The sequence below is a fragment of the Episyrphus balteatus genome, chromosome 4, assembly GCF_945859705.1.
Source record: "Episyrphus balteatus chromosome 4, idEpiBalt1.1, whole genome shotgun sequence".
Taxonomy (NCBI): Eukaryota; Metazoa; Arthropoda; class Insecta; order Diptera; family Syrphidae; genus Episyrphus; species Episyrphus balteatus.
This window is the reverse complement of record NC_079137.1, coordinates 37,073,141-37,083,859: the sequence shown is the minus strand read 5'-3', so window position 1 is coordinate 37,083,859 and position 10,719 is coordinate 37,073,141. Positions and strand designations below refer to the sequence as shown.

General features: G+C 33.2%; 1 protein-coding gene across 1 annotated transcript; it reads left to right on the top strand.

Annotated features, from left to right (window-relative positions):
• The first annotated feature begins 420 nt into the window (after nucleotides 1-420).
• On the top strand, nucleotides 421-10,144 carry LOC129918393 (spondin-1). The gene is made up of 8 exons (XM_055998888.1): nucleotides 421-951; nucleotides 7,545-7,939; nucleotides 8,008-8,338; nucleotides 8,393-8,749; nucleotides 8,806-8,977; nucleotides 9,047-9,510; nucleotides 9,571-9,738; nucleotides 9,803-10,144. The coding sequence occupies exons 1-8, from the start codon at nucleotides 759-761 to the stop codon at nucleotides 10,066-10,068; spliced, it is 2,346 nt and encodes a 781-aa protein (XP_055854863.1). The 5' UTR covers nucleotides 421-758; the 3' UTR covers nucleotides 10,069-10,144.
• The last annotated feature ends 575 nt before the right edge of the window (nucleotides 10,145-10,719 follow it).

The window sequence follows — 10,719 nt, the reverse complement described above, 5'->3', positions numbered from 1 at the left end:
TTGACCACCCTACCCGATTTTATGTAGGTATTATAAAGTGGTATTGTTCCAAAACAAACATTTAAAACAAAACCATGTGTCTTTCTCTTATGGTTGGTTCTGAAGTTAACTAAGTGCGGGCGGCGAATAAGTTTCTCTCGCACATAAATATACTAAACGGACGGAAGGAAAACAATAAACATACTCATACCGTTTATACGTACAAATACAAGAAAACATAAGACCTTTTATGAGATGAGACTGAAGGAAGCATCATTTCAATTGTACTTGATTATTATAATCTCATCACCAGCATCAACATCACTTCCAAGCGGGAGAACATATAGAAAAACGACGAAAATTCCACCGACCGACTTGGGGACTCGCCACTCACATCGAAAGTATCTCAAAAACAACCCCAGTTCAGTGAGATACTATATTGGCTTCTTCAGTCTACAAACGGTCGCCAATTAGACAAGTGAGTTTCTGTCTTGAGTTTCGAGACGTACTCCTTGGGGTTTACATTTTTTCTTGTTTTTGTTCGTTTGAACAAAAATATACAATATTTTTGTTTTATCTGTTAAAAGTTGAAAAGATCACAGAGCACACGCTATCAACAAATCCGTGGCTCTATATGGTATCGCATTTCATGCGAGTTAATTAGTTTCGAGGGGTGAATACTGAATATATACTTAGTTTTTGAGATACTTTTCCGTTGTGCATCATCATTTTGTAACCGTCTTACATTAGTGAGAGGTTTTTTAATAAAAGTTAAGTTCATGATTACAATGATGAATAAACGGAATTTCGTAACTAGCCTGCTCGTGATATTCAGTTTAATTATTTTAATCGGTGCGTGTCCTCGAGCTCCTAGCCATTTGCCACATGGTAGGCGGACGCGAGGTGATAATGGTTATAATTTAATTGTTGCCGACAGTCCCAATGGATATGTACCTGGAAGGACGTATAATAGTAAGTATAAAAGGATTAATATTCTTTTTTATTTAAAAAATACAAAAAAATGAGGTTGAATTTCCATGCTAAACAAATTGGCATGCTGGGAGAGATAAACCTTGTTGTGTTATCACCAGCAGCGATAACTTTCGTGACATTGCGGCATATTTATTTTTGTATTTTCTTTTTTTAAACATGAGCGTGAACTCATTCATTTATTGTTAAGAAATTTCTTTTTAACTAAGCTACATTTAAAAGAATTGATGACCTTTAGCTACTTCAAAGAGCAAATATGCTAAAACTCTGAAACTAAGTAGATATGCTCTGCAGATTTTTTTTTGTAAATTTGAACTAGGTACTTAGAGGATTTCCTGGCATGAAACAATTATTTTACATTTATAGCTTTCTTTTGAAATAACGGGAGACGGACACAATTCCCAAATTCTGAATCAAGAAAACTCCCAAAAACTCGAAAACCCAAAGCCTCGAAAACCATACATGCCGAAAACCCAAAATCCAGATGCGCAAAAATCCTAAAAATAAAATGGAAATAAAATAGAAAAAGGAACAAAGTTATAATGTCAAGAATTTAACAATAATAATGCCAGTAAGAAAGAAGGATAATTTAAGGGTTTTTTTTTTAAATACAAAAAAATTGTTTCACAGCAAGTTTTTAACTTTTATTCCCAAAACACAGTCCATCATCAGCATCACGACTCGTCCAAGCTGTGCAAATCTCTGGTTTTACTCTAACTATAGTAATGGGTGTGACTTTTCAACGTCTCACCCGTTACATCTTATTTGAAGATATTCTCAGACAGTACCTATTTTAATTTTTTTCCGAAATCTTCAATGCTGCGAATTCGTCAACACATTGGAGCAAATTCATGGTCAATTTTAGACTGGGGTTTATCTAATGTTTTTTGAATGTGATAAACTCAAGTCTTTTTTAGAAACGGCTTAGACAGTGTCTATGAATATGGCCCATTGCTTTAAGCCGCTATTGTAAAAGGTGTTTCTGATATTACCTTCGATTTTCAGACAAAGTGTTTTTTCCTACATACAAAAAGTGAATTAATTTTGTAGTTAAAACTTAACTTCGAACTGCAAGCCCCCTTGAAATTTTTTGGCTTTGGAAATATTGCTTAAGAAAATATATCATGAGCAAAAAATTTGTTCTTTTTCTTTGTATACGTATTTGTTCTTTTTCTTTGTATACTCTCCGAGTAATCGTCAACCTATTCACAAGTGTTTTTAGTTCGCTCCGCTTTATTAATTTATTAAATCGAATTTTAACCCAGACTCTTAATTCAAGTTGTGGTCTTTTGTTTGCCATTCAATTTTTTAAATCTGTACATATAACTGATTTATTTTCTTGTGTGAAAAGAGAATGTACTTTGCCGCTCTCAACATTTTTTGCTCCCGTTGATGATTTTTTGTTTCTTTCTCCCGGTGAGTGAAATTTTTAGCATATGTTCTGCCTATTGAAGCATTATTGAGACTACATTGTATCCGAACTTCTTGCCTACATTTTCATGTTGCTGCTTGCTACCAACTGAGCTTTGAACATAACCTGCTGCTGGCTCCATCCTGCATCGCATTTTGCATACCAGCCTGCCTGCTGCAATTAATTGTTTTCATCGTTCAACTCATCAGCAACAATAACAATTTAACAATATACTCTACTCATCGTCATCAGCTGTTATCTGTCATCAGTCATCAGTCATCACTCATAATATCTGCCATCTGTTTCAACTGCCACCTATCATCTCATATCATAACCAACATTTCAACCTCAAATTCATGGTTCGTGCATGAACTAAGTACAGGGTGTATCAAAACTTTTTTTTGGCAAGTAAAATTTAAAAATATTGATTTTTTTCATAAATCCAAAATTTAAAAACTAAACCAAAATCAAAAATATGTCTGCGTGTGCTGTATGTGATAATATTGCGGATTACCTTATTGACGCAATTATTTGTCATGGTAACTGTCGTAAATTATTACATATTAGATGTATTAATGCTCCGTTCAGCAGCATCAAACTTTTTAAAGAAAGGAAATCTTTTTATTTCTTTTGTGACGATTGCGATCCATTTGCATACAACAATATTGTTCGTGATGTACTACAAAATAAGCTGCATATCGAAAATCTTAATAACCAATTGCTCCAACTTAACAAGCAAGTTACAAATAATATCGCTTCTAGCCGCTCGCATATGTCAAACAAAAATAATCCCTCATCATGTGATACTGCACCCAATACCGACAAACGTCAAACGAGAAGTAAGACAAAAGTTAAAAATATTATCTCTAGACCTAAAAGCTCATCTAAACGCAAAAGCAATGAACTTGACGCAGATAACTCTCTTCAAAATCCATTAGTTAAAAAAACAGCAACATCAATATTTGATTCTGTTACACCTTCTCGTCCACTACAAAACTTCAACTTCAATTATGATGTACCAAACCCCCCGACCCTTCTTCCGTCGTCATCTATACCATTGCCTAAAACTCCAACTGAAAAATCTCCTACATCTGCTCACACCTCACCCAAAGTTACTGAACCAACAACAATAATAAAACCAACAACTCCAACACTGATAACCGGAACTGATGAATGCCAAATGTCCTCTAAACCAATAATTTTATCAGTTGCGACGTTACCAAACTTTCACTCAATGGGCGCAAATAATATTGATACAAGTAACTTTCCACTCCAAGCTTGTCATGTTCAAGAGCAGAACAACTCAAAAATGCCTTTTGAATCACGTTTAAAAATTGTTGAAGGACACAAAATTCTTTTCATTTCTAAGCTTGACCCATCTACTAATGCCTTAGACATAAAAAATTTCATAAAAAACAAGATTGGTACGCTACAAAGCATTATTGTAGAAAAAATGCTTCAACGGAATTATGCTAAGTACTCATCTTTCAAAATAAGGTGCTCAGATTCAGTTTTTTATCTTTTAAATAATGAATCTTTTTGGCCTTCTGGAATTGTTATGCACGAGTTTGTAAATAGAACATTGAAAAAGCAGCCAAACCATTTTCACAAACACCTGACAATGCAAACATCCAACTGCAGCAACTTCAACAAGTACTAATATACTATCAAAATGTGAATGGATTACGGACAAAGACCAATAAGGTCTACAAAAATGCAAATAACGTCTCACACGAAGTTATTGTCTTAACTGAAACCTGGTTAAACTCATCTATCGCTGATACCGAGCTATTGGACACAAGTTTTCAAATTTATCGCCGTGATCGTCATTCTCTTAATGAATCTGCTAAAGTTGGTGGAGGATTGCTGATAGCTGTCAAAAACTCTCTCGTTAGCACTCTAGTCGATGATTTCCTAGAGTCTACAATTGAAATTCTGTGCATTAAATTAAAGATGTCATCTGGTTACTTATTTGTAGTGGCTATCTATGTACCACCTAATTCCAAATCCGAGATATACGAAGGACTATGCAATTGCTTGGATAGCATTTCAGAGAAAACTGAATCAAATGATGAAATTATAGTAATTGGAGACTTTAACTTAGGAAGTTTACATTGGTCTTGGATAGATGAATTCCAAGAGCTACTTCCTGTCAATGCTTCGACTGCAAACGAATTCAGCATAATGGATAATATGGCATCATTAGGTTTAAAACAATTGAATGGAGTCAGCAATCAATTTAATAAAATTCTGGACCTTGTTTACTTTTCTGGATGTTTAACATCGGACAGCTATGTTGAACTTTGTGGCTCAAAACTTATTGAAGAGGACCGACACCACCCCGCATTATCAATTTCCCTGAGCTTGAGTGTTTATAATCTACCTAGTAATTGTAATGATAAATTAGAATTTAACTTTAAAGAATGTAATTTCAATCAACTTTTTAACTTACTTGATAGTATAAATTGGAATACCATATTTTTAAACTCAAACTTAGACGACATGACTATAAAATTTTATAATGTTTTATTTGATTGTTTTATCGAAGCTATTCCTTTACGAAAAATAAGAGAAAAACAAACTAATCCGCCATGGTTCGATAAGCATGTAAAAACTTTAAAAAACAAGAGAAACAAAGCCTGGGTAAAGTTTAGTAAGTCTAGGACTGATGAAGATTACAATGTATATTTGGAGCATAAAAATGAATTTGAAAACTACACTAATTTTATCTATTCAGAATTTATTGCAAAAGGTTCATGAGATTTTCGTTGCGTTTTCTTTCATGGTCCGATAGAATTGTCCTACCTCCATACTCGGATAGACTTAAACTTATTAATTTACCATCACTTTCAGTTCACAGAGAGTATTTGCAATTATGTTTTATAATTGGGATAATAAGAGGCTCAATATCTTCTTCAGTGTTGGATCGACTGAATTTTAATGTTGGGCGTGCTGGTTTAAGAAATAGGTTACCAATTTGTGTAGTTTTTAGTAGATCTAACTATGGCGTCAATAGCTCTATGAATCAACTAATTAATATTTTTAACAAAAACTTTCATATAATCGATTCTATTAATGATAATGTTAAATCCCATAAATTTAAAAATAGCTTCTTTAATCAATTTAATTAATTTACCAGAATGTTGTTTTTTCTGTTGTTATTTATATTAGTTTATTTAGTTTCAATGTTAATATATGTATATTTTATTGTGATTAATTGACAATTATTACTCTTATATTGAGTTTAAGTTAAATGATTCCATTGTTAGTAGGTATTTAAGCTTATTTCTAATGTTAGCATTTAACATATTAAATAAATAAAAAAGGGTATTTTGATAGCTGAGATAACTTCTGTTATTTCAATAAAAAAAAATTTTTTTAGGCTCACTCAAGTCTCAAAAAAGATTTTAAATCTTTAGATATATACATGTTTTTGTCTTAATGTATTTTCTTTCGGACTAACAGAACTTACATATTTCAAAAGTGATAAAAGTGGGAAAACTCTGTAGTTATAGTTATTCTTCTTTTAAAAAATATCTGTTTGTATTAGAAAAATGCAATTGGAAGCTAAAAAGGCAAGAATTAAAAGGCTTCATTTAAATATAAGATAAAAAAGTTTTTAAGAGGGAAAATGAAAAATAATTTTAAATTATAATTGAAGTTTTAGTTCGGAAATATTATAAAAGTCCCGTCAAATAAGGAACCCCGAAATGAATAGGCATAGAAAAATGCTTTGCCGAAGGAAATCATTTCGTTTTAAAACTAACTAGAACATTTACATATCCGCAAGTTCTTATTTTCCATGTCAAACCAGGTATAAGGTTTAGATTTAATAAAATGAAAAACAATTGTTTAGCATGAAAAAGATGCATTACTTTTCAGAGACATCCGGTTGTCTTGATTTTGGGTTTTTTTGGAATCAGTTTTGAAAAATACCTTTATATCATGTGGTGTATTTACTCCTATATACCTATGTATAAATCTAAAGTGTCGTTTTTTAGTTTTTTTTACTAGAATCTATGCTAGGGTAGGTAAAAAAATCAAAATTCGTTTTTTCGATTTTGTACTCCGAAAAATCAATTGCTAGACACCTCTAGAATATATACACCAAATATGAGCTTTTTATATTAATGGGAAGGTCCTCCGCTTCACAATTTTCCATTTTTACAAAAAAGGCCCAATACACTTTTTTCAATTATCTAACTGTTTTGTAGATATTTGAGGTCCAAAAATCGAGGAAATCTTTAAAAATTCTTTTTTTGTTCTTAATTTTGTAACAAATTGAAAAATTATAATAATCAAACGCGCATGACATATTCTTGTAGGAAACAGATTGCTCCACAAAAAAGGTCTTAATAACTTTTCATTAATCTAACCATTCTAAAGATATTCGAGGTCAAAGTTAAAAAAAAATTATAAAAACAATTTTTACTTTAAAAAAATTTTCCAATTCACTGAAACTTCATTATTTTCAAATTAACAAGATGTATTCTTGTAGGGGCTTAAACGTTCTACAAAAAATTTATTGGCATCAAATTGATTGCTTTAACCGTTTCGAAAATATTCGTATCCAAATCGCAATGCAATCGCAATCGCATAGATTCTATGCGCATACATTTTTCAACTTGATAATCTAACATCTAACTTTTCTTTAAAAGCTGTTTAAAAAAAAAATAGAGTCAATGAAATGATTTCAGGGGATTTTAGATCTAGCATTGAAGCTAAGATTTATTTTCGATGCCGATCATAAAAATTCATGAATCAATTTTTTCGGACCCTAGACCGTATCTTTCTATTTCTATCATAAGTACAAAAAAAATATATATTGTCTTCGATGGCCATTACTCCATTTAAAAGATCAAAAAGGTTTGATTGCTTTACTAATAGTCGACAAGAATGTGTATTATATATTTTCAAAAAAAAAGTTACACATACGCCACAGTGACCCGTTTTGGTATTATTTATATTAGAAGCTGTATCTCTCCCAATTATTTTTCGATTTTTAATGAATGTGATATTGAATGAAAGCAGACATAATAACCAATTATTGAACACATATTTATATTTCTACAAAGTATATTCTATATTTTTATATTTACACACATTCAAACATTTACAAAATATAGAATTTAGTCCTCAACATAAAACTTATTTCTCATTTCAGTTGTACTGCTTGGTTCCCGAACACATACCAAAGTTCAACATTTCACTCACTTTACAATCACAGCTGAGGCATTAAGTGGTTCAAGACGTTCATCCGTAGCAAGTCCTAGACGTGTCGGACGTTTCCAACTTTTTAGTGATTCACTAACCAAATTCAATGAGAAATGTGTTAATACAATTTCCGAAGCTGATGATCTACCAAAAACTGAAATCCAAGTAATGTGGGTAGCTCCTGAGGCTGGTTCAGGTTGTGTATCCATTTCAGCCATGGTCTATGAAGGCTCTCATGCTTGGTTCTCCGATGATGGACGTCTAACACAAAAGATGTGCGAAAAGAAATCCGACATCAAAACTGTTAAAAAGGAATGTTGTGCATGTGATGAAGCTAAATATAGTGTAAGTCTTCCTTTGTCTTCAAGTTATGACTTTATATTGAGCTTTTAAATAGAGCAAAGCATTTGTAGTTTGTATTCGAAGGAATTTGGTCAAATGAAACCCATCCCAAAGACTATCCATTTGCTGTTTGGCTAACTCATTTTTCTGACATCGTTGGAGCTTCTCACGACTCGAATTTCACATTCTGGGGTGAAAATCACATTTCTACTGATGGTTTTCGTTCATTAGCAGAATTCGGTTCACCATCGGCTCTTGAAACTGAGCTCCGTAGCAAGGGTTCAAGATTGAGAACACTCATAAAAGCTGCAGGTTTATGGTATCCAAATGTCAATCAAAATACTTCATCAAACTTTAGGACCGATCGGAAACATCATAAAGTCTCATTGGTATCTATGTTTGGTAGGTCTAAAGCTTAGAAATGCTTGAGTTTTGGCTAATAGATTGTTGTTTCAGGTCCATCACCTGATTGGGTTGTTGGTATCAGTGGTTTCGATCTCTGCACTGAAGATTGTTCATGGAAGGAGTCCATGGATTTCGACTTGTATCCATGGGATGCTGGTACCGATAGTGGTATAACCTATATGTCTCCAAATGTTGAAACAATTCCTAGAAAAAGAATGCACAAGATTACAACTATGTATCCTGAAGATCCTAGAGCACCTTTTTATAATCCCAACTCGAAGACAATGACTCCTTTGGCTAAATTATATATCAGAAGAGAAAAGATTATTTCAAGAAATTGTGACGATGACTTTTTGCAAGCTTTACAATTGGATGTTTCTGATGATTCTGAAGATCAGGATACAAGAAGTGAGTAACGGATAAAAAGGTTTTGAAAGGTTCTAACTTCATTTTCTTTGTTCCAGCTGAATGCAAAGTAACTGATTACTCCACTTGGAGTCCGTGTTCAGTAACTTGTGGAAAAGGAATAAGAATGAGGACCAGGGAATACCTTAATCCTGACAAAGCTAAGATGGTGAAATGCAGTCGTCAGTTGGTTTCAAAAGAAATGTGTGCAGCTGCTATTCCTGAATGTGGGTAAGTCCAAAATTTAGACTAATTTTTGAAATAACGACAAAATTGACAAGTTTTTTTCTTGTTTTAAAGTGCTCCAGCTGAAGAAGACGACGAAGGTGAGAATCTAGCCAAGAGCCAGATATCAGCTGGTGATGATGGAGAAGGTGCTGGAGTCTGTAAAACAACTCCATGGGCAGATTGGTCAGAATGTTCAGCAAGTTGTGGAATTGGAATTACAATGCGTACCAGGACCTTTATCAATCATTTGGGGCGAAAACGTTGTCCACATGTTACCATTGTTGAAAAGCAAAAATGCATGAAACCCGATTGTACTTTTGAACAAGTCGAGTTGCCTGATCCACTTTGTCCAACCACGCAATGGAGTGATTGGAGTCCTTGCACAGCGACATGTGGTCGTGGAGTGACCATTCGTACACGATTAGTGTTGGTTGAAGAAGATATGATGTCTAATTGTACCGCTCGCATGGAATTGAACCAACAGAAGGAGTGTTCAGTGCGTGCGGATTGTACTTTTAGCTATGACTTGGCGAAAGGTAATGAGGGATTGAAATTTAAGTTCTTAGCTTCACTGAATCATTGACATATTTTTGTAGAAATCTGCCGTGAGAAGTCAGATGCAGGTCCATGCCGTGGAGCCTATACCCGTTATGCTTACAGTCCTGAAATGGGTCGTTGTGAGTCCTTTACTTATGGTGGCTGCCGTGGTAATCGCAATAATTTCCTTAGCGAACAGGATTGTATGACTACTTGTAAAATGCTGAGTAAGTAACTGGTTATTTTAAAAACATTAAAGTTACAAAATTTTCCTAAAACGATTTTCTACAGGATCATCTCAGCCAGAAACCTTCCGCCCGTCCACAGAAGTAGCAATAGTTTATACTAAACAGGTCCTTCAAAAACCACCAGCAAATCTTGATTTACCCGAAGGATGTGTCATGTCAGAATGGTCTAATTGGTCTGAATGTAATGTTCGTTGTGGACTTGGTTATTCGGAGCGTTCTCGTTATGTTATAAGTGAACCAAAGAATGGTGGACAACCATGTCCAAAGAGAACTGTTAAACGTCGTAGATGTACTATGTCAGATTGTTAGAAAAAAACATAATTTTAAAGAAAGTTTTTAAAAGATCTTTTTTGATTTTGATTAAAATTACGGTTTTTAAAAATTATTATTATTATTTTTCTATGCTTTAATGCAATGTTATATTTTTAAATGGAATGCAATAAATACATCGAAAAGTTTATACAACTATATCCATAAGAGCTAATTTTCACCTACAAATGCTATTAGTTAATTTTTTTCATGAACTGGTGTTAATATATAGTACATAAAATCAAGAAATAAAAAAAAAATTGTTACACTCATGAAACTTGGCAAAAAGTTTCCTTTTGGTATAAGAACCAAGTACAAAAAAAGTCTATAAAAAAAAGTTGGGTAGAAAGGGTGTTTTTTTCGCGGACAAGAGGGAGGGGGTGAAGGTCAAAAATAAACTGAAAAAAATAGTTTGTCGAATATTAACATATGACACATGTTTTCAAGGTATTTTTTGATGCTGAACCTAATGACATAAAAATAAAGTCAATACGGCTGCTCTAAGAAAAGTTATTGCCGATTAAAAGCAAGGGTGCTTGTTTTTTGACTTCAACAAGTACAATATAACCGAAACCCATGTGAAAAACATGCTTTAGATAAAGCAGGGACAAGGGATTCATTAAGTTCTTAAAATTATTTTTGGCGAAAGGG

Bases quoted from the DNA above. Each gene is read 5' to 3' on its own strand.
- LOC129918393 (XM_055998888.1), top strand. From the start codon at position 759: ATGATTACAATGATGAATAAACGGAATTTCGTAACTAGCCTGCTCGTG. The intron at 8,339-8,392 runs GTAGGTCTAAAG...TTGTTGTTTCAG, and splicing joins CTCATTGGTATCTATGTTTG to GTCCATCACCTGATTGGGTT. The intron at 9,739-9,802 runs GTAAGTAACTGG...GATTTTCTACAG, and splicing joins GACTACTTGTAAAATGCTGA to GATCATCTCAGCCAGAAACC.